Below are 24,386 nucleotides of genomic sequence, written 5' to 3' on the forward strand. Positions count from 1 at the left end.
AATTACATTCACAGAAGGTGTCACTTTCTGCAATTGTGACGGCAAGCCATTTTTCTAAGAGAAATTTAGAGACACAGCAGCAGTCTGATGTGATAGAAATTATTTTTCAACTATGGTCACTTATTAGCGTGAATCAGGTAAGAACTATTGAAATATAATTGACATATAATGAAAGCATTTTGAAATCATTATAGGAGTTTATCCCATAATGTAAAAAATGAAAATCTGTCATCATTTAGTACCTGACAACTTTCTAACAAAGCTAGAACCAGCCCTGTGCCTCACATGGTTCCAAAAGTCTCCCCATTCATTGCTCCATTTTTTCTGCTAAATATATTTGAAACTGTCAGCTTAGGGGTGTGTGTCCTTTTTGATGCAGCTAGTGTCAGGTAAAGAATGGAACTGAGCATGTGCTTCTGTCTCAGGTTAGGAAAGAAAAGAGAGGGTTAATACTGTACTCCAGTAAAGGAGATATAGGATACACACGCAGGGCGCCAGGGGTGGAGACCAAGGTAGAGAGAAGTATAAGACAAGTAGGGAATAATCCTGTGTCCAGATGACCCTGACACGATAGGATGCTAGGACAAAGCAGGGCAGCCGTAGGTGATAAACTCTAAGCAGAAGTGCTATATTCTGACAGTACAGTAAAGAAAAAAGGAAAAAAAAAATCACCAAGTGGCGCCTAACTGCTACCAAAATATATGTATATGAGATATGCACAAATTTAAAATAAAGTATATAAAAGATGCATACAGTGAGTTAGGGGACTTTAGTTTGCTTAAAAATAAGAACTGAAAGTAAGTAAATACCCCTTACCAATAGAAGGGAGAACCCTTAGTATTCAGTAACCATATGATTAAACCATCTGACATCTGGTAGATGGTATTAAATGGGGAAACGCTAGAAAATATTCAGAAAAACGTATTAAAAGGTGATATACACCACACTCATTTCACCAGGGAGGGGTGTGATGGGATAAAGCTCAAGACACCCAAAACAACCACCTCCCTCGCCTGGCTCTCTTGTAGAATAGCTGGAAGATACGGCAGTCCAATACTTCTGGTATATTCCTTTAATAAATCAGTCAGGTAGGCTCAACACATTTCGGGGAATGATAAACCCCTTCCTCAGGAGCAGATAAGGTATTAAGCATATACAGAGTATTTTGTGAAACATACATCTAAATATAGCATGTGGCACTCATTCAAACGGAAGGTGTTTTTGGCGCCAAATAGTCACTCTCACTTCCGGTCCCATAAGTGACGTCGGTAGTAAAATAAAAAAGATAACAGAACAGACAAATGATTGTAAACACAGAATATATAATATATAGTGGATGGTACGGATGTCGGCTCTGTTAGGAAATGTAGGGAGAACAAGAGAATGTTACCTCTCGGGGCGCGGGCAGGCGGAGACTTTAGTTCCGGTGTGTGAAACACATCAGCCGGAAGTGCGTTCCACCTCGGGATATGTCAGGGTTTCCGGCAAATGAGCCGCAGATACCAGGAGAGGCGGGGTTAGCTTAGAGGTTCCTGTTAATGGAACGCAGATAAAAGAGAGGCTTGTATATTCTATACTTCGGAAAGCCATACAGAGCCAGAGTATCTATAACGGATTGAAAGAGATTATAATGAAGTGCATAAATAATAGAAAATGAAAAGTAGAAAATAGAATATAGAAATAACTGCCCAACTATTTAAAAAAATGTAACTAAAATAGAGTATGTACGTCAGTGTGAAGAGAATCAGACTAATTGGACTGATGGGTTAATAGACATAATATAAGAAAAAATATAAACAATAATCTTTCATATAATAAAAAAAACATGCAAATAAATACATTTTAGCTAAAAAAAATAGTACACTTTAGATAAAAAATTTATGCTAAAGCCCTCCAATAGATGTTTAAGAAAAAAATAAAATAAATATATATATATATATATATATATATATATATATATAATAAAAATATAATGTATATATTAAAAAATATATATATACAGTACAGACCAAATGTTTGGACACACCTTCTCAATCAAAGATTTTACTTTATTTTCATGACTATGAAAATTGTAGATTCACACTGAAGGCATCAGAACTATGAATTAACACATGTGGAATTATATACATAACAAAAAAGTGTGAAACAACTGAAAATATGTCATATTCTAGGTTCTTCAAAGTAGCCACCCTTTGCTTTGATTACTGCTTTGCACACTCTTGGCATTCTCTTGATGCGCTTCAAAAAGTAGTCACTTGAAATGGTCTTCCAACAGTCTTGAAGGAGTTCCCAGAGATGCTTAGCACTTGTTGGCCCTTTTGCCTTCACTCTGTGGTCCAGCTCACCCCAAACCATCTCGATTGGGTTCAGGTCCGGTGACTGTGGAGGCCAGGTCATCTGGCGCAGCACCCCATCACTCTCCTTCATGGTCAGATAGCCCTTACACAGCCTGGAGGTGTGTTTGGGGTCATTGTCCTGTTGAAAAATAAATGATGGTCCAACTAAACGCAAACCGGATAGAATAGCATGCCGCTGCAAGATGCTGTGATAGCCATGCTGGTTCAGTATGCCTTCAATTTCAATGTCACCAGCAAAGCACCATCCTCCTCCATGCTTCACGGTGGGAACCAGGCATGTAGAGTCTATCCGTTCACCTTTTCTGCGTCGCACAAAGACACAGTGGTTGGAACCGAAGATCTCAAATTTGGCTCATCAGACCAAAGCACAAATTTCCACTGGTCTAATGTCCATTCCTTGTGTTCTTTAGCCCAAACAAGTCTCTTCTGCTTGTTGCCTGTCCTTAGCAGTGGTTTCCTAGCAGATATTCTACCATGAAGGCCTGATTCACACAGTCTCCTTAACAGTTGTTCTAGAGAAGTGTCTGCTGCTAAAACTCTGTGTGGCATTGACCTGGTCTCTAATCTGAGCTGCTGTTAACCTGCGATTTCTGAGGCTGGTGACTTATCCTCCACAGCAGAGGTGACTCTTGGTCTTCCTTTCCTGGGGCGGTCCGCATGTGAGCCAGTTTCTTTGTAGTGCTTGATGGTTTTGTGACTGCACTTGGGGACACTTTCAAAGTTTTCCCAATTTTTCGGACTGGGAGACTGCGTCTTGAAGCTCATCAAGAGAATGCCAAGAGTGTGCAAAGCAGTAATCAAAGCAAAATGTGGCTACTTTGAAGAACCTAGAATATGACATATTTTCAGTTGTTTCACTTTTTTGTTATGTATATAATTCCACATGTGTTAATTCATAGTTTTGATGCCTTCAGTGTGAATCTAGAATTTTCATAATCATGAAAATAAAGAAAACTCTTTGAATGAGAAGGTGTGTCCAAACTTTTGGCCTGTACTGTGTGTGTGTGTGTGTGTGTGTATATATATATATATATATATATATATATATATATAAATATATACATTCAGTAGTATAAATATTGATAGTAATAGGGGAAGGGGGAAAAAAGGGAAAAAAAACTACAGCAGGGAACATCATGAAAAGTAATTATTTAATATTTTGTGTACTTAGTTTAAACCAAAGGGTGTCAGCGTATTTACGCGGTAAATCCAGAACATTTCTTTTCTGGCCAGATTCTGAAATGAGGATGAGACCCATTCAAGTGGAGTAACCTTCAGGAAATGTGGATTACCATCATGTATTTCTGAGAAATGTCTAGATACTGTGGGTCAATACTTTCCTTTTTATATTAGACCGGTGTTCATTCATGCGTTCTCTAACCACCTGAGTCGTTCTACCTATATATTTGAGTTGGCAGGGGCACTCCAATAGGTAAATAACATCTTTTGTCCTGCAACTCAAATGATGTTTAAAGATATAGGGTTCCTGTGTGTCAGGGATATTTATTTCCTTCCTGCCGTGTACAATCATCCTACAACATTTGCACCTGGTTCTATTGCATTTGAAGACACCTAGTGGGTCATCCTTAGCTACCGTAGATCCCGCCAGGTCTCTATAGGTATTTGGGTGTATTTTCCTTTCAATTTAGGACAAGAAGGAGCTAATATATATTTTTAAGTAGGGGCTCGTCTGAATGTTAGAGAAGGAGTGGAGGAAAGGATTTTCCCTAATATAGGGTCTTTCTGTAGGATAGGCTAATGTTTGGCTAGTATCTCCCTAATCTTTTTGTGTTCTATGTTGTATCTGGTGACAAGATTGGATTAAGTATCCATTTATTTGTTAGTACCCTTTCTCTTGTCGCCATTTTTGGGTTTGAGAGACTCTTCCTGGTCTAATTGCAATATCCTTTTCTCAGATCCTACTATAAGCTATTAAGGATATCCTTTCTTTTTTTTTTAAAACCTTTTTTTAGGATTGTTAGTTGTGTCTTAAGAGTCTGATCCTCTGAATAATTCCTTCTCAGGCGTTTCATCTGGCTGAAAGGAATGTTCCTCTTTCATTTCAGGTAGTGACAACTAGTAAAATCTAAAAAACTATGGGCATCCACTTTAAAAAAAAAAGTTTTGGTCGTGATTTTATTATCCGTGGAATTAAGATAGATGTCTAAAAATATTGCTTATGTCGGATGATGTTAAGTCACCTTCCAAAAAATGTTTGATTGCCATTAGGCCTAAGTCATGTTTGATATTACTGTAGAGGGAAGTAAAGTCAAGGGTAACCCAGATGTAATTCTCTTTCCACTGTATATTCTTTAAGAGGTTGATCAGATGAGAATAATCTCTCAAAAAAGACGGTAGTAATTGTACATATTTTTGGAGAAAATAGACCACATAAGGCTGCTTTCACACTAGCGTTCGCTGGTCCGCTCGTGAGCTCAGTTTGAAGGAGCTCACGAGCGGACCCGAACGCAGCCGTCCAGCCCTGATGCAGTCTGAATGGAGGCGGATCCGCTCAGACTGCATCAGTCTGGCGGCGTTCAGCCTCCGCTCCGCTCGCCTCCGCACGGACAGGCGGACAGCTGAACGCTGCTTGCAGCGTTCGGGTGTCCGCCTGGCCGTGCGGAGGCGTGCGGATCCGTCCAGACTTTCAATGTAAGTCAATGGGGACGGATCCGTTTGAAGATGCCACAATGTTGCTCAATCTTCAAGCGGATCCGTCCCCCATTGACTTTACATTGAAAGTCTGGACGGATCCGTACTAGGCTATTTTCACACTTAGCTGTTCTATGCTAAAAATAATGCAGACGGATCCGTTCTGAACGGAGCCTCCGTCTGCATTATTATGAGCGGATCCGTTCAGAACGGATCCGCCCGAACGCTAGTGTGAAAGTAGCCTTAGCTGAAAGATTGGTAGTGAGTAGAGTTGAGCGGACACCTGGATGTTTGGGTTCGAGAAGTTCGGCCGAACTTCCCGGAAATGTTTGGGTTCTTCGTCCCGAACCCCATTGAAGTCAATGGGGACCCGAACTTTTCGGCACTAAAAAGACTGTAAAACAGCCCAGGAAAGGGCTAGAGGGCTGCAAAAGGCAGCAACATGTAGGTAAATCCCCTGCAAACAAATGTGGATAGGGAAATGAATAAAAATAAAAATAAAATAAATAAAAATTAACCAATATCAATTGGAGAGAGGTCCCATAGCAGAGAATCTGGCTTCACGTCACCCACCACTGGAACAGTCCATTCTCAGATATTTAGGCCCAGGCGCCCAGGCAGAGGAGAGAGGTCCCGTAACAGAGAATCTGGCTTCATGTCAGCAGAGAATCAGTCTGCATGTCATAGCAGAGAATCAGGCTTCACGTCAGCCACCACTGTAACAGTCCATTGTCATATATTTAGGCCCAGCACCCAGGCAGAGGAGAGAGGTCCCGTAACAGAGAATCTGGCTTTATGTCAGGAGAGAATCAGTCTGCATGTCATAGCAGAGAATCAGGCTTCACGTCACCCAACATTGGAACAGTCCATTGGCATATATTTAGGCCCAGGCACCCAGGCAGAGGAGAGAGGCCCCGTAACAGAGAATCTGGCTTCATGTCATAGCAGAGAATCAGGCTTCACGTCACCCAACATTGGAACAGTCCATTGGCATATTTAGGCCCCGGCACCCAGACTGAGGAGAGGTTCATTCAACTTTGGGTAGCTTCGCAATATAATGGTAAAATGAAAATAAAAATAGGATTGAATGAGGAAGTGCCCTGGAGTACAATAATATATGGTTAAGGGGAGGTAGTTAATGTCTAATCTGCACAAGGGATGGACAGGTCCTGTGGGATCCATGCCTGGTTCATTTTTATGAACGTCAGCTTGTTCACATTGGCTGTAGACAGGCGGCTGCGTTTGTCTGTAATGACGCCCCCTGCCGTGCTGAATACACGTTCAGACAAAACGCTGGCCGCCGGGCAGGCCAGCACCTCCAAGGTATAAAAGGCTAGCTCTGGCCACGTGGACAATTTAGAGACTCAGAAGTTGAATGGGGCCGAACCATCAGTCAGTACGTGGAGGGGTGTGCACACGTACTGTTCCACCATGTTAGTGAAATGTTGCCTCCTGCTAACACGTTGCATATCAGGTGGTGGTGCAGTTAGCTGTGGCGTGTTGACAAAACTTTTCCACATCTCTGCCATGCTAACCCTGCCCTCAGAGGAGCTGGCCGTGACACAGCTGCCTTGGCGACCTCTTGCTCCTCCTCGGCCTTGGGCTTCCACTTGTTCCCCTGTGACATTTGGGAATGCTCTCAGTAGCGCGTCTACCAACGTGCGCTTGTACTTGCGCATCTTCCTATCACGCTCCAGTGCAGGAAGTAAGGTGGGCACATTTTCTTTGTACCGTGGATCCAGCAGGGTGGCAACCCAGTAGTCCGCACACGTTAAAATGTGGGCAACTCTGCTGTCGTTGCGCAGGCACTGCAGCATGTAGTCGCTCATGTGTGCCAGGCTGCCCAGGGGTAAGGACAAGCTGTCCTCTGTGGGAGGCGTATCGTCATCGTCCTGCCTTTCCCCCCAGCCACTCACCAGTGATGGGCCCGAGCTGCGTTGGGTGCCACCCCGCTGTGACCATGCTTCATCCTCATCCTCATCCTCCTCCTCCTCGTCCTCCAGTAGTGGGCCCTGGCTGGCCACATTTGTACCTGGCCTCTGCTGTTGCAAAAAACCTCCCTCTGAGTCACTTCGAAGAGACTGGCCTGAAAGTGCTAAAAATGACCCCTCTTCCTCCTCCTCCTCCTCCTCCTGGGCCACCTCCTCTTCCATCATCGCCATAAGTGTTTTCTCAAGGAGACATAGAAGTGGTGTTGTAACGCTGATATCGGCGTCATCGCCACTGGCCATGTTGGTGGAGTACTCGAAACAGCGCAACAGGGCACACAGGTCTCGCATGGATGCCCAGTCATTGGTGGTAAAGTGGTGCTGTTCCGTAGTGCGACTGACCCGTGCGTGCTGCAGCTGAAACTCCACTATGGCCTGCTGCTGCTCGCACAGTCTGTCCAGCATGTGCAAGGTGGAGTTCCACCTGGTGGGCACGTCGCATATGAGGCGGTGAGCGGGAAGGCCGAAGTTACGCTGTAGCGCAGACAGGCGAGCAGCAGCAGGATGTGAAAGCCGGGAGCGCGAACAGACGGCCCGTACTTTATGCAGCAGCTCTGACATGTCGGGGTAGTTGTGAATGAACTTCTGCACCACCAAATTCAGCACATGCGCCAGGCAAGGGATGTGCGTCAAACCGGCTAGACCCAGAGCTGCAACGAGATTTCGCCCATTATCGCACACCACCAGGCCAGGCTTGAGGCTCACTGGCAGCAACCACTCGTCGGTCTGTTGTTCTATACCCCGCCACAACTCCTGTGCGGTGTGGGGCCTGTCCCCAAAACATATGAGTTTCAGAATGGCCTGCTGACGTTTACCCCGGGCTGTGCTGAAGTTGGTGGTTAAGGTGTGTGACTGACTGGATGACCAGGTGGAAGCCGAGTAGGAGGAGGTGGCAACAGGAGGCAAAGAATGTTGCCCTGCGATCCTTGGCGGCGGAAGGACGTGCGCCAAACAGCTCTCCGCCTGGGGCCCAGCTGCCACTACATTTACCCAGTGTGCAGTTCGGGAGATATAGCGTCCCTGGCCGTGCTTACTGGTCCACGTATCTGTGGTTAGGTGGACCTTGCTACAGATGGCGTTGCGCAGTGCACACTTGATTTTATCGGATACTTGGTTGTGCAGGGAAGGCACGGCTCTCTTGGAGAAGTAGTGCCGGCTGGGAACAACATACTGTGGGACAGCAAGCGACATGAGCTGTTTGAAGCTGTCTGTGTCCACCAGCCTAAATGACAGCATTTCATAGGCCAGTAGTTTAGAAATGCTGGCATTCGGGGCCAGGGATCGAGGGTGGCTAGGTGGGAATTTACGCTTTCTCTCAAATGTTTGTGAGATGGAGAGCTGAACGCTGCCGTGTGACATGGTTGAGATGCTTGGTGACGGAGGTGGTGGTGGTGTTGGTGGTACATCCCCTGTTGTCAGAACCTCCCAGGGAGCCAGTAGTGGGATGAGGAACCCACTGGCAGTAAGCAGCTGACAGCCCAGAATGCGGTACAAGTTTAGGGATAATCCAAGAGGGGTAGTCAATGTCCAATCCGGGTCGAGGCAGGCAGCGAAGGTTCAAGGCGGAAGACAGTCCAGGGGTCAGTAGCCGGGAAGGATACAAAGAAACAACAGGCAATAGAAGGATCTGCAGGGAGGCTAGGTGTTCACCATAAGGTGGAATAACTCAGCAATGAACCAGAGCTCAGGCCAGGTCTTTATAGCCAGGGAAGGTAGGAACCACCCTCCCCAGGAACCAATGGCAGGCGAGGAAGGTGGAAGGTGTGTACTGGGAATCTCCCTCAGCAAGGCTCACACCTGGCAGCCGGATAATGCAGGAACTCTATGCACCCGGAAATGTGCGAGCAGCCTGTGTACTGCGCACACGCCGTGCACCTGCACCTCGGGCACCAGGTGTTCTACCGAGCTGAAGGGGAACCCGTGCCCTGCGCCGTGCCCGTGGTCCCAGAGTAGGGGTAACCCAGATTTAGCTGAAGTTCTGAGCCCATATCCCTCGGTTACCTTTAGGAGAGGCACTAATCTAAGGGATAGATTAGTACACAGCCATTTCAGTCCCACGGTAAACCAAAGGACGTGGCTGGACAGTGATACTGTAGGCTGTTACAGGTGTGGCCATTGTAGATTTTGCAATTGGTTGATAAAGGGCAAATCCTTTGCGGGGAACCCACCGGATAAAACCCACACGATCAAGCAATTCATCAACTGCCGCAGCGTAGGGGTGATATACCTTCTTAGCTGCGAATGCGGCTTACGCTATGTGGGCAAAACCCGGAGGGAACTCCGCAAACGGATGAGCGAGCATCTGGGGGACATCCGCAATGGAAGGGACACACCGGTAGCCAGGCATGTACTCTCGTCACATGGTGGCCGCACATCAGCCATCAAATTTATGGGAGTTGAAAGGGTCAATAAATCAGTCAGAGGGGGTGATTGGGATAGGCGGATCCTCCAGCGAGAATGCTGGTGGATTTTTAAACTCAATACGCCCCACCCCCACGGCCTAAACGAACAACTACATTTTGGCTGCTATATCTGAACCCTCCTCCCATCGGTATTATCCCCCATATAGTCTATACAACTACTGGTACAGTACCCTCACTGTCACCAATTAAGTCCTTCTCTAAATCCCATTAGCCCTATACCACTCCTCTCAATACCCTACTCACAGGTTATTTGCCCTTTCTCTATCTAGGCCGGTTAGTTTTTTTGACCCGCTAAAATGTCCCACTTAGTCCATTTAATAAGGGGTTAATCTTTCCGCACCTTAGGAATTAAAGTGTTGCAGCTACGAGGGTTGGGACATGTACTCCCCTAGTGTAGCTCCACCCCCCTTCATCGGCAGACCATACTGCTGGGACGCACCTCAATGGGGCGGTCTGGTGACTTGCCACTCCCCCCCTCCACTGAGTTGCGCCCATCGGACGGACCTGCAGGCACTGGGACGCACCCACGTCACAGCTTCTGCCTCTGCACTTAGTCCTCTCCGATAGCGCGCCGCCCGTCTGCGCATGCGCCGCGTACTGGCACCACACCCCCGTCCGACCCGGTCACGTGATCGGGCTATGTCGCGGGGGTTTGACGTCATGCGGGACATGCGCACGGACCGGTGTCCTCCCCCTTTTCGCACTCAAATACAGCGCGCCAAAGCGCACTAGCCAGGCATACACCTCATGGGACAGGCGGCACACGGAACCTGTGGGCCGCAGCTCCTGGATACTTGTGAGACCGCTCCAGCAGCAATGTGAGTACACGCTCTAAGTCAATAGGAGGTGGGCAACAGGGACACTTTGTCTGAGCACTGAATTTACTCTGCCTCTCTCTATGTGTCCCTATAGGTTTTCCACATGCCTCACTTGGTCCTCAGTCTTTTCTTTGGAGGGTACTCCTTAACCTTTTACCCCCCACATCCTTGCTACACTGGGATTTCCATTATAGTGGCAATTATCTGACTGACAGGAGCCATAACACTAAGCCCCGTGTCCCCTGATGATTTTTGGGGTCTTAGTTCATGATAACAGTGGATTCATTTAGATATATTATTTGGATATGTTATACTAAGGAAACGCGTCGGGACACGTTGACATATCTTTGGACACGTACAGTCATATGTGCGTCTTAGTCTCCACTATCCTTAATCACCTAAGAGATATATACAACTCTAGTATATTTTAATCTCCACTTGCCCTGAGTCAAAGAACAATGCCCCTAGTCACCCTCTGTTAGGGTCACCTAGGGCGTTTGCATCAGGGCAAGGTTCCGGACGGGGCCACCCCTTGCGGGGCACGGACCCCGTGTTAGGTCACTAGGGCCAGGTCAGGCCAAGCAGGGAGGTACTAGGGTGAGTTTCTTCCCTGACACCACTCTAATACCGGACCAGTTGGATATCCCTGACGCCCTTCTCCGCCCTCTTGAATATCGGATGAAGTGACCCCCTCCTGCCTTGACCCACGAATACGTGGTTGCTAAGCGAGGCCCATAATAAACTGGTAAGACCTTTCCATTTTATTACGTCTGTCCCCCTGACTACTTCAAGGGAGTTAGACATTAGGAATCACTCGGTCCCTCCACTACAGGCCTGTGTGACACTCCCCACAGGCCCTTTTTTAGGAGGGGACGAGACCTAGCTTGGTGTGCAGCACCACCTATGTTGCACGAAACCGTCCAATAAACCCCCTTTGTAGGGGTCTTGTCTGTCTTTTTTGTGATTTTTGTTTGTAAGGGGTCTCTTACTCCCCACCTTGGGGAAACTGATCTAGTAAAAGTTAAGTTTTAAATTGTTACTGCTCCCCTTCTTTTTCATACTCTAATATTTTTTTGAGCGGTACCCAGGAGATCTGCCCCCGCAGTTAAATATCCTGGTAGGACATTCTATTCTTCCATTTTTGTCTCTAGGGACATGGCGGGTTTCCTTACAGCCGGCCTGGATAGGGAGACATGGCTAGCTGAGGCCAAGACAATATTCTCAGACCAGTCCTTCACCCAGAAGAAGTATACTCCCACGCTCAACGGGGCTTTCTCAGAGCTTACCCGCATTTATAAGGAGCATATCAGTTCTTGGTGGGAGCTTCAGGGGCTGGAACAGTATATAAAACAGGGAATAGTGCCCCGGGGCCTCCGTATCTCCCTCGCACCAGCAAACCGAATCAGAAGTCCTGCACTCCTGGTAAAGTGGGAAAAGGAGGCAACCAACAGTTCCCTGAAGTTCATGCAACTTCTTGTAGACGAGGAAAGGGTCATACTAGCACGACTAGACAAAACTCTAGCCGAACAAATCGAAATAGTTAAGAAATTTCACTCAGACACAGACTTCAGCATTAAGGAGAGCCAATTACAAAACACCATTGAGCGCTACCAGTACCATCTAAAGGAGCGAAAACACAAGCAGTTTACTAGGGACCTCCAGGACTTTAGGGATAACAAGGTCTACCTGTTTCTCACGAACCCTGACACATCCCAAAAAACCGATCTATCATCCACGGACACAGAAGTTTCAGATTCCGACAGGGATAGGTACCCTAGAAACAGAGGCCGCGGCAGAGGGGGCTATAGAGGTAGGAAACGGGGAGGTGGTAGATATAATACAGGTCAATTCGCCAATCAGCCACAATGTCCCCCTTCTACCCAACAACCCTCTTCCACACAACCCTCCTCCTCTTCCTCTTTTTTAGAACAGGGTACTCGTTACCCGCTGCGCAACCAGAACCCCACACTACAATATTCGTAGAACCAGTGGATGACAAATTGGTTATCAACCTGTCTTCCCGCCCCTTGACTAGTAGAGAGATTAGCCTCTTGAGAAGGGGGCTCTCCTTTGTTCCCACACACAGGTATGACGTCTTTCGGTGGGTCAAGGATCTCCACCTGTTTGCCCGGAAACTAAAGTGGCATAAGTACTTCAGACTCAGGGACCACAAGGAGAGTCGAGATCTGGGCATCCCGGTGGAGATCCTTGAAGATGTCCATTTGTTATACAATTTGGACACCGTGCCCGCCAATGTGGAGGGGAGAGGTCCATTCACAAACCTCAAGAGGAAGAGCACAAGAATGCCCCCGGTAGGGGAAGTCTCCTGTATCGATGTTTTCATTAAGCAAACCATAGCCGAACTCTGCTCCCTGGAATCAACTGCTACTCGGTTTAACTGTAGTAAAGAAGAAATTGACATCATCAAATCACTGGAGGGTGATAAGAACATAGTTATAAAGCCATCTGACAAGGGAGGCAATATAGTCCTCTTGGACACGACACTATATAAATCTATGTGTTTGGCCATCCTGAGTGATAGGGAAGGCTACGAAACCCTACAGAATAATCCTACGTTGACTTACCAGGGAGAACTATGTGCAATACTCGCCAGCGCCAAAAGTACCCGACTTATTAGTGGAGATGAGTTCGAGTTTTTGTACCCCCCTCATCCAGTGACAGCAACATTTTACTGTCTCCCAAAAGTCCACAAGGACACAATACCTATGAGGGGACGCCCCATCGTGTCAGGGGTGGGCAGCTTGTCACAAAATGCGGGCATCTACATCGACCGTCTCCTTAGCCCTTTTGTGCAAGCACTGCCCTCCTACATAAGAGACACTGGGGACTTGCTAACCAAACTCGAACACATCTGCATTGAACCCGAGTGGCTCTTGGCGTCAATTGATGTCGAGGCACTATATTCCTCAATTCCCCATGACAAGGGTTTGGGGGCAGTCGCGCACTTTTTAAGAGCAAGAGGTTGCCAACATATGGCACACAGTGATTTCGTCCTGGAGCTTCTGCAATTCATCCTTACTAGGAACTTCTTTCTCTTTGACGGCCGGGTATACCACCAGCTCAGGGGCACGGCGATGGGCAGTTCGTGCGCGCCATCGTACGCTAATCTGCTCCTGGGCTGGTGGGAGGAGACACTGGTCTTTGGGGACACACCGAGCGAATTCACGGAACACGTTGCCCTCTGGTCTCGCTACATAGATGATATATTCATCTTGTGGAGTGGGACCAGAGGGCAGTTCAACGGTTTTGTCCAAGAGCTGAATACCAACCCCATCGGACTTAAATTTACCTCGTCCATCATGAGGGACGACCTTCCCTTCCTAGACATTACAATCTCAAGGAACGATGTGGGCGGCCTGAGGACAACCATTTACCGTAAACCCACAGCCACCAACTCACTTTTGAGATGGGACAGCTGCCACCCTGTCCCACTAAAACGGGGAATTCCCTTCGGACAGTATATTCGTCTCAGACGCAACTGTTCTGAACTAAGCGAGTTCAAACAACAAGCGTCCATCATGAGAACCAGGTTCCGCGAACGTGGTTACCCAGATAGGCTTTTGAGACAAGCATATCAGAAAGCATTGGGACGCAGTAGGACCACCCTTTTATGCCCCACCACACAATCTAACTCCGACAAGAAGAAAACCATTAGGATAATAGGTACTTTCGACTCTGCCGCGACCCAAGTAAAGGGGATCCTTGGCCGCAACTGGGAGACCCTTTTGATGGACCCAGATTTAGCTGAAGTTCTGAGCCCATATCCCTCGGTTACCTTTAGGAGAGGCACTAATCTAAGGGATAGATTAGTACACAGCCATTTCAGTCCCACGGTAAACCAAAGGACGTGGCTGGACAGTGATACTGTAGGCTGTTACAGGTGTGGCCATTGTAGATTTTGCAATTGGTTGATAAAGGGCAAATCCTTTGCGGGGAACCCACCGGATAAAACCCACACGATCAAGCAATTCATCAACTGCCGCAGCGTAGGGGTGATATACCTTCTTAGCTGCGAATGCGGCTTACGCTATGTGGGCAAAACCCGGAGGGAACTCCGCAAACGGATGAGCGAGCATCTGGGGGACATCCGCAATGGAAGGGACACACCGGTAGCCAGGCATGTACTCTCGTCACATGGTGGCCGCACATCAGCCATCAAATTTATGGGAGTTGAAAGGGTCAATAAATCAGTCAGAGGGGGTGATTGGGATAGGCGGATCCTCCAGCGAGAATGCTGGTGGATTTTTAAACTCAATACGCCCCACCCCCACGGCCTAAACGAACAACTACATTTTGGCTGCTATATCTGAACCCTCCTCCCATCGGTATTATCCCCCATATAGTCTATACAACTACTGGTACAGTACCCTCACTGTCACCAATTAAGTCCTTCTCTAAATCCCATTAGCCCTATACCACTCCTCTCAATACCCTACTCACAGGTTATTTGCCCTTTCTCTATCTAGGCCGGTTAGTTTTTTGACCCGCTAAAATGTCCCACTTAGTCCATTTAATAAGGGGTTAATCTTTCCGCACCTTAGGAATTAAAGTGTTGCAGCTACGAGGGTTGGGACATGTACTCCCCTAGTGTAGCTCCACCCCCCTTCATCGGCAGACCATACTGCTGGGACGCACCTCAATGGGGCGGTCTGGTGACTTGCCACTCCCCCCCTCCACTGAGTTGCGCCCATCGGACGGACCTGCAGGCACTGGGACGCACCCACGTCACAGCTTCTGCCTCTGCACTTAGTCCTCTCCGATAGCGCGCCGCCCGTCTGCGCATGCGCCGCGTACTGGCACCACACCCCCGTCCGACCCGGTCACGTGATCGGGCTATGTCGCGGGGGTTTGACGTCATGCGGGACATGCGCACGGACCGGTGTCCTCCCCCTTTTCGCACTCAAATACAGCGCGCCAAAGCGCACTAGCCAGGCATACACCTCATGGGACAGGCGGCACACGGAACCTGTGGGCCGCAGCTCCTGGATACTTGTGAGACCGCTCCAGCAGCAATGTGAGTACACGCTCTAAGTCAATAGGAGGTGGGCAACAGGGACACTTTGTCTGAGCACTGAATTTACTCTGCCTCTCTCTATGTGTCCCTATAGGTTTTCCACATGCCTCACTTGGTCCTCAGTCTTTTCTTTGGAGGGTACTCCTTAACCTTTTACCCCCCACATCCTTGCTACACTGGGATTTCCATTATAGTGGCAATTATCTGACTGACAGGAGCCATAACACTAAGCCCCGTGTCCCCTGATGATTTTTGGGGTCTTAGTTCATGATAACAGTGGATTCATTTAGATATATTATTTGGATATGTTATACTAAGGAAACGCGTCGGGACACGTTGACATATCTTTGGACACGTACAGTCATATGTGCGTCTTAGTCTCCACTATCCTTAATCACCTAAGAGATATATACAACTCTAGTATATTTTAATCTCCACTTGCCCTGAGTCAAAGAACAATGCCCCTAGTCACCCTCTGTTAGGGTCACCTAGGGCGTTTGCATCAGGGCAAGGTTCCGGACGGGGCCACCCCTTGCGGGGCACGGACCCCGTGTTAGGTCACTAGGGCCAGGTCAGGCCAAGCAGGGAGGTACTAGGGTGAGTTTCTTCCCTGACACCACTCTAATACCGGACCAGTTGGATATCCCTGACGCCCTTCTCCGCCCTCTTGAATATCGGATGAAGTGACCCCCTCCTGCCTTGACCCACGAATACGTGGTTGCTAAGCGAGGCCCATAATAAACTGGTAAGACCTTTCCATTTTATTACGTCTGTCCCCCTGACTACTTCAAGGGAGTTAGACATTAGGAATCACTCGGTCCCTCCACTACAGGCCTGTGTGACACTCCCCACAGGCCCTTTTTTAGGAGGGGACGAGACCTAGCTTGGTGTGCAGCACCACCTATGTTGCACGAAACCGTCCAATAAACCCCCTTTGTAGGGGTCTTGTCTGTCTTTTTTGTGATTTTTGTTTGTAAGGGGTCTCTTACTCCCCACCTTGGGGAAACTGATCTAGTAAAAGTTAAGTTTTAAATTGTTACTGTAACACCCCCTGCTTCCTGACACCTGTTTGCTGGGCGGCAGGTGCCAACGTTCCTCCAGAGGCGGAGGAAGAGGCCGAGGCGGCAGCAGCAGAAGAGGTAGCAGGGGGAGCCTGAGTGACTTCCTTGGTTTTAAGGTGTTTACTCCACTGCAGTTCATGCTTTGCATGCAGGTGCCTGGTCATGCAGGTTGTGCTAAGGTTCAGAACGTTAATGCCTCGCTTCAGGCTCTGATGGCATAGCGTGCAAACCACTCGGGTCTTGTCGTCAGCACATTGTTTGAAGAAGTGCCATGCCAGGCAACTCCTTGAAGCTGCCTTTGGGGTGCTCGGTCCCAGATGGCGGCGGTCAGTAGCAGGCGGAGTCTCTTGGCGGCGGGTGTTCTGCTTTTGCCCACTGCTCCCTCTTTTGCTACGCTGTTGGCTCGGTCTCACCACTGCCTCTTCCTCCAAACTGTGAAAGTCAGTGTTACGACCTTCATTCCATGTGGGGTCTAGGACCTCATCGTCCCCTGCATAGTCTTCCACCCAGTCTTGATCCCTGACCTCCTGTTCAGTCTGCACACTGCAGAAAGACGCAGCAGTTGGCACCTGTGTTTCGTCATCATCAGAGACATGCTGAGGTTGTATTCCCATGTCCTCATCATCGGGAAACATAAGTGGTTGTGCGTCAGTGCATTCTATGTCTTCCACCGCTGGGGAAGGGCTGGGTGGATGCCCTTGGGAAACCCTGCCAGCGGAGTCTTCAAACAGCATAAGAGACTGCTGCATAACTTGAGGCTCAGACAGTTTCCCTGGTATGCATGGGGGTTATGTGACAGACTGATGGGCTTGGTTTTCAGGCGCCATCTGTGCGCTTTCTGCAGAAGACTGGGTGGGAGATAATGTGAACGTGCTGGATCCACTGTCGGCCACCCAATTGACTAATGCCTGTACCTGCTCAGGCCTTACCATCCTTAGAACGGCAATGGGCCCCACCAAATATCGCTGTAAATTATGGCGGCTACTGGGACCTGAGGTAGTTGGTACACTAGGACGTGTGGCTGTGGCAGAACGGCCACGTCCTCTCCCAGCACCAGAGGGTCCACTAACACGACCATGTCCGCGTCCATGTCCTCATTGTTATCGTTCACCACAACAACAAAAATATTATTTGGTCCAATGTATTGAATTCAAATTCAGGCCTTTTTTTACAGACACCTAACACTATCTGGCTATCTATTTAGGTACAGTATTACACTAATACAGGCACAGCAGTAACCACAGATTTAGCTGACGGACAGAATTAGACTTGGAAATGCACAGTAGCGTGTGTGTGAAGTTATTCAGAATGACCCTATGTGCACCTTGAATCTGATATACCCTTTTAGGGATAGATTTAAAGTAGGCCTGATACAGCAGAAACCACTAAATTAGGAAATTGCTAAATTGGGAATTGTATTTCAACCCAGAAAAAAAAATGTGCTTTGACGGACACTAAATAACTTGACCAGCCACACCAGTAACGACAGATTTAGCTGACTATAAATTTGAGGCCTATTATTTAGGCGCTGGGTGACAGGTATAGGTTTACTGACAGAATTAGACTTGGAAATGCACAGTAGCGTGTGTGTGAATTTATTCAGAATGACCCTATGTGCACCTTGAATCTGATATACCCTTTTAGGGATAGATTTAAAATAGCTCTGATACAGCAGAAACCACTAAATTAGGAAATTGCTAAATTGGGAATTTTATTTCAACCCAGAACAAAAACTGTGCTTTGACGGACACTAAATAACTTGACCAGCCACAACAGTACAGCAGTAATGACAGATTTAGCTGGATATAAATTTGAGGCCTAGTATTTAGGCGCTGGGTGACAGGTATAGGTTTACTGACAGAATTAGACTTGGAAATGCACAGTAGCGTGTCTGTGAAGTTATTCAGAATGACCCTATGTGCACCTTGAATCTGATATACCCTTTTAGGGATAAATTTAAAGTAGGCCTGATACAGCAGAAACCACTAAATTAGGAAATTGCTAAATTGGGAATTGTATTTCAACCCAGAACAAAAAATGTGCTTTGACGGACACTAAATAACTTGACCAGCCACACCAGTAACGACAGATTTAGCTGACTATAAATTTGAGGCCTATTATTTAGGCGCTGGGTGACAGGTATAGGTTTACTGACAGAATTAGACTGGGATATGGCCAAAAAATAAACAGACTATTGCTGGTTAAATGCACTTGGTGTGACAGCTTCTCCCTGATGTAGGATTTAGCCAAAAAACAACCACACCATTGAGGGTTAAATGCACTTGGTGGCAGCTTGTGCTGACACACCACAAGACACAAAATGGCCGCCGATCACCCCAGAAAAAAGTGACTGAAAAACGCTCTGGGCAGCCTAAAAACAGTGAGCAATTCAATAGCAGCAGTTCAATCATCCACAGCTGCAGATCGATCTCTGAATGAAGTCCTTTGGAGGAGTTAATCACTGCCTAATCTCGCCCTAACGTCGCGGCTGCAACCTCTCCCTATGCTGATCAGAGCAGAGTGACGTGCGGCGCTACGTGACTCCAGCTTAAATAGAGGCTGGGTCACATGGTGCTCTGGCCAATCACAGCCATGCCAATAGTAGGCATGGCTGTGACGGCCTCTTGGGGCAAGTAGTATGACGCTTGTTGATTGGCTGCTTTGCAGCCTTTCAAAAAGCGCCAAGAAAGCGACGAACACCGAACCCGAACCCAGACTTTTACGAAAATGTCCGGGTTCGGGTCTGTGTCACGGACACCCCAAAATTCGGTACGAACCCGAACTATACAGTTCAGGTTTGCTCATCCCTAGTAGTGAGGGAATCTATCCCTGATATAATGGGTCTACCCGGTGGGGTTTTTACACTTTTATGTATCTTGGGCAAAAAATATAAAACGGCAGTGGCTAGATGGAAAGGATTAAGATATTGTTTTCCCTTTTTATCTAAAATCCCTGAGGCATAGCCTTGCTCAATTAATGTTGTAAGGGATTTTTAAAAATTTCTGTCTGGTCCCCATCCAGGGTTCTGTAGTACTCTGGGTCTGTGAGTATTTTATTAGCCTCTTTCAGATAGTACTCAGTATCCATAATTACAACCCCCCCCCTCCCTTGTCAGCATTTTTTATAATAATTTTATTATTGCGTTTCAAGTTCTTTAGAGCTTTTTTCTCATTGGCGGTTAGATTATGGTGCTTGGCCACTGAGGGTGTTTTTTTAGTAGTGGTAAGTAATTTGAACTCGTCGAGGACAATGTTGTAGTAACTCTCAAGGTGCGGTCCTTTGCTCTCTAGAGGATAAAAGGTAGATTTCATGCAGAGTTTAGATTGTACAGGAGTTGGACTGGTTGGGTGGAAGGGTAAACAGTAGGTAGTGTAGCTTCTTCCGTAATATCAGCAGTGTCCGTATTAATAAGTTCTTTGATTCTAAAATGGCGCTTGAGGGTGAGATTACGTATAAATTTGTTGAGGTCGGGATCGGGTTGGTTAGATAGAAAGACGACCCTTTACTCAATAATTTTATTTAATCTGTTGAGAGAGTGTATTTGGAGAGGTTAAAAATTCCTTTAGCAATAATAGCTTCAACAGAAAGGGAAGCATCTCCTAGCATGTCTATTTCATGGAGGTTGGAAACCTTTAAAGGATGAGATATCCCTATTGTAATGGTGGACTCTTTATTTTTATTTTCGGGTATTTTTAGGTTTTCCTCCCCGGCATCCTCTAAAACGTTTCACCTTTTTATTCATTAGGATAGGGGAGTGAAGAATTGAGTGATCTTGTGGTTCTGTTGATCGGGTGTCACCCTGTATGGTGATGGACCTGTTGGTGTGAGGAATGGGGTGAGCTATTAGACACTGCACAGTATGGGTCTGGCAGGTGTGGGAAGAAGTGGAGTGGTATCTGGCGTTATAGTCCCTAAAATAGGGCTCTCGGACAGGCTAAAAAAAATTGTTGTGAATAGTAAATGTGGAATAAGTGGAAAGGTTAAGTGTGGATTCCGCTGGACGTTCCTCTAATGGTCCTTTAGAGCAGTGTTTCCCAACCAGTGTGCCTCCAGCTGTTGCAAAACTACAACTCCCAGCATGACCGCACAACCAAAGGCTGTCCGGGCATGCTGGGAGTTGTAGTTTTGCAACAGCTGGAGACACACAGGTTGGGAAACACTGCTTTAGAGGACTCCCCAATCATAATAATATGCGGGGGTGGAGCATTGGAATCTGCCATACAGACACCACAAATTATAGACACTATATAAGGCCCAGAGCTTTGGAATCTGCAATACAGACGCAGTTTTCTGTTGCAGTACAGTATTGGTAACACCACAGATTATAGACACTATATAAGGCCCAGAGCTTTGGAATCTGCAATACAGACACCGTTTTCTGTTGCAGTACAGTATTGATAACAGAACACCACAGATTAGGCCCAGTTTATTGGAATCTGCAATACAGACACTGTTTTCTGATGTAGTACACTATTGGCTACAGGACACCACAGATTATTGACACTATATAAGGCCCAGAGCATTGGAATCTGCAATTAAAATGTTTTCTGATGTAGTACAGTATTGTCTACAGAACACCACAGATTATTGACACTATATTAGGCCCAGATTATCTGATGTAGTACACTATTAACTACAGAACAATTCTAATATCACCCATTTGTAGCGAGTCAACTGCTACACCCCCGCATATTATTATGATTGGGGAGTCCTCTAAAAGACCATTAGAGGGGCGTGGCCGGAAGCTGACATGAGAGGACACGGTTAGCAGGAGCTCCGGACCTTATACCCTAGCTTTTCGTTAATCCTGAACCTAACAAACGCCAACATTTCTACACCGAGGGACAAAAGATCGGGTAGATCCCGTGTGCCTAAAATGTCCCGAAACAGAGCTCTTACTGCCGCAGAAGAACTTAAAGAGTTTGCCCGCCTAGATAACCAAGATGGCGGCGGAGCGGGCGCGCAGTCACGCGCATCATCGGCCTCTGGGGAATCGCTAATGGAAGCGGAGGAAGCGACCCAGAGTTAGCCATCACTCAAACAGGTGACGGAGCAATTACTAGCCATTACTACCTGCCGGTCTTCTTTATCCGGAAAGATGGAAGAAATGAAGGTGGATATAGGCCTTCTACGGGCTGACATTCAGAACATGCGTGAGCGCATAAAAGAATCGGAGCAGAGGATCTCTGATGTGGAGGATAGAGTGCACCCGATACCTGCGCAAATATCCGAATTGGAAAAGAAAGTTGAATTTTGGTAGCAGAAATGTGATTATTACGAGAATCGCACGCAGGGCAATAATTTGTGCATAGTGGGACTTTCAGAAAGAGCGGAAGGTACTGATCCTGGGACTTTTGTTACTACATGGCTGAAGTCTACCTTCCCTGATGCCAACTTTTCCAGTGCATTCATCGTGGAGAGGGCTCATAGAGTTCCCGCCAAAGCACCGCCACCAGGAGCCCCTCCGCGCCCGTTGCTGGCGTGATTGCTGAATTCCAATGATAGGGATGGCATCCTTAAATTGGCAAGGCGTAAGCAGATTATCTGTTTTGAAAACGCCACAGTCATGCTTTTCCCGGATTTCTCTGCGGAATTACAAAAGCGCAGAGCTACATTTGTGGCAGTGAAAAAACGCCTTCGAGATCTGGACATTCTATGGCGTATCCAGCCCGTTTGAGGATTACTGATGGAGAGAGGAGCAGATTTTTCAACTCGCCGGCGGAAGCTGTCGCCTGGTTGGAGAGCAGACCCCGTCCCGCCAGAGACCAAAGATGACTTTATTCTTGGGACATGTGTGGTATATTGTCGTGCTAAGAGGAGATAATGGGTTGTATGGCCTTAATACTGGGAATGCAATTTATCTTCACCCATGCCTTGATTTCGCAAGTATTAGCCTATCAGGGAGAAATCTGTTCTTTATCGTTAATGTTCTGTCTTATGCTACTCATTGATGTGCTGTAGTGAAATCTTGAGTTCTCGGACATGTTAGGCTGTGAGGGGCGGGCGGGGAGGCATCTTTCCTCTAGATACGGATGTACATTGCTTTACTACCCTATGATTTATAACGAGAATAGTAGCTAGATATCATTGTGGATGCACTGGAGGGGAGATGCCTCACCGGAACCGCGGCACTTATATTAATGGCGCTATCATATATAGGAATAATCCCAAGTTGTGCGTATACACATTCTTAATTTGAAAGTTAGGGTATGCGTTTATTTTACATGTTATAGCTGACAACATCAGTGCAATTGGTAAAAATATACCATTAGTACTCCCCGTTTAAGTGTAGCCACGGGGGCCTTGACATTGTTTGGTTATTGCAGGACTGAAAAGTGTCTACGTGGAATCAGTCATATTCCGAGTCCTGCTTCTATATTTTGTTTTATGTTTTATGTCTATCTGTTCAATGATTTGTACTATGTCAGTGTTGCACTATTAAGCTCGCCAAATCACGTGATTGCTAAGATGGCAGATGAGGGAGTTGGGAGGTACTGGTATTTGCAATGGATCCGAATGATTGAGTTTGGTACAACAAAATGGCAGACATGAGAGTAATGTTGTGGAATATCCGGGGTCTAGGGAGCGTAAAGAAAAGGGTCATGGTATTCTCTGAGATAAAGAAATTTAATCCACACATATTGTGTTTGCAGGAGACACATTTAACCACAGAAACGGTCAGAAGGCTGAGAAAGCCGTGGCAGCAATGGGCACAGCATTCCTGCTACACAAATATGTCCCGAGGGGTATCCTTAATGATACATAAATCGTTGCGGTGGGAGCTTGAGCAAATGCAGATTGATCCTGCGGGTAGGTACATATTTGTAGCGGCGTACATCCAAGGCATCCTATATGTCTTGATAGGTGTGTCTATTTACTTCCCCCGTCCTCTCTGCAAATACTCCACTGGGCTATTTGCTTTGCAGTTTCCTACCCATCAGCTAGGGTGTTGTGCATGGGCGATTATAACATGACTATGTCTAACACCTTAGGTTCCATCTGAGGGGGACATTGGAAAGTGCTGACGAGTATGGTTCCTCTCTAGCTAAATTAATGAGGTTGGATGGGTAGACATGTGGTGGCTTAAACGTCCTAGTGATAGGATTTATTTTATATTAATATTAGTCATTCTACTAGTCACAATAGTTTGTCCAGGTTAGATTATGTTATGGGGAATTCTGATGTGTGCTCCGCTAACTATAAGATTGAGTATGGGTTGAGAGCGGTCTCTGACCATTCACCGGTACTTCTAACCTTTTTACCTGGGCTTAAGAAGGCAGGTCATTCAATGATACATCCCTTCTGGCTCACCCTTTTCTCATCCAATGAGCGTATACCGGATCAATTGGCGGCATTTGTAGAGGTTCATGATGACAACGTGGATTCCTTGTTGAAGTGGGACACACTGAAGGCTTATTTGAGGGGTTGCCTAAAATCCTCCATATCTTTTGTGAAGAGAGCTTTAGCTAGGCTTGAGGAAGGGACAGCTTCGGAATGCTCTGTAATGGAGAAATTATATATTGATGATCCCACTGAACAGAACAAGCAGAATTGGCTAATGAAGGGGAGTCAATATTTGAATCTCCTGAAAGAGAAGGCTCAGCGCAGGTTATTTTTCACCAGACAATTCTACTTTTGAACTGGGGAATCAATCCAGTAAGCTATTAGCCCATATAATCCGACAAAATCAGGCCTCCCTAGTGATACTTAGGATTAGGGATGTAAACGGTACCCTACTGACTGAGCCTGATGCCATTGTCTGCAGATTTAGGGAGTATTACCAGACGCTATACATTGGGAGGGCAGATTATACAACTGATGAGGTGAGGGGTTATTTATCAGATATAGAGATTCCTAAGCTATCGCAGGAGTCAAGGAACATATTGGAAGCCCAGATAACAGCTCAAGAGATTTCAGAGGCTATATCCGCACTTGCGAAAGGGAAATCCCCTGGCCCGGACGGGCTGCCTGTGGAAATCTATTCCAAATATCCTGCTTCTCTATCTCAACCTCTTCTGCACATGTACAATGAGTCGTTTAGACAGGGAAGTT

The 24,386-nt window shown here is 46.8% G+C and overlaps 1 protein-coding gene across 4 annotated transcripts in view; it reads left to right on the top strand.

Moving 5' to 3' along the window:
- The window catches only part of C7H1orf112 (chromosome 7 C1orf112 homolog), a 674,745-nt gene that overhangs the window by 530,880 nt on the left and 119,479 nt on the right, over nucleotides 1-24,386 (top strand). For 3 of the 4 annotated variants that reach the window (XR_006390915.1, XM_044302156.1, XM_044302157.1), the window contains one exon: nucleotides 15-137. The exons of the other annotated variant lie outside the window; for it this stretch is intronic. Coding sequence is in view for 2 of the 3 variants with exons in the window: in XM_044302156.1 (XP_044158091.1) it covers nucleotides 15-137 (123 nt within the window). In the remaining variant the exon portion in view is untranslated. The remainder of the gene's footprint in view (nucleotides 1-14; nucleotides 138-24,386) is intronic. 4 annotated transcript variants of the gene reach the window in all.

Source organism: Bufo gargarizans, chromosome 7, assembly GCF_014858855.1.
Source record: "Bufo gargarizans isolate SCDJY-AF-19 chromosome 7, ASM1485885v1, whole genome shotgun sequence".
NCBI lineage: Eukaryota > Metazoa > Chordata > Amphibia > Anura > Bufonidae > Bufo > Bufo gargarizans.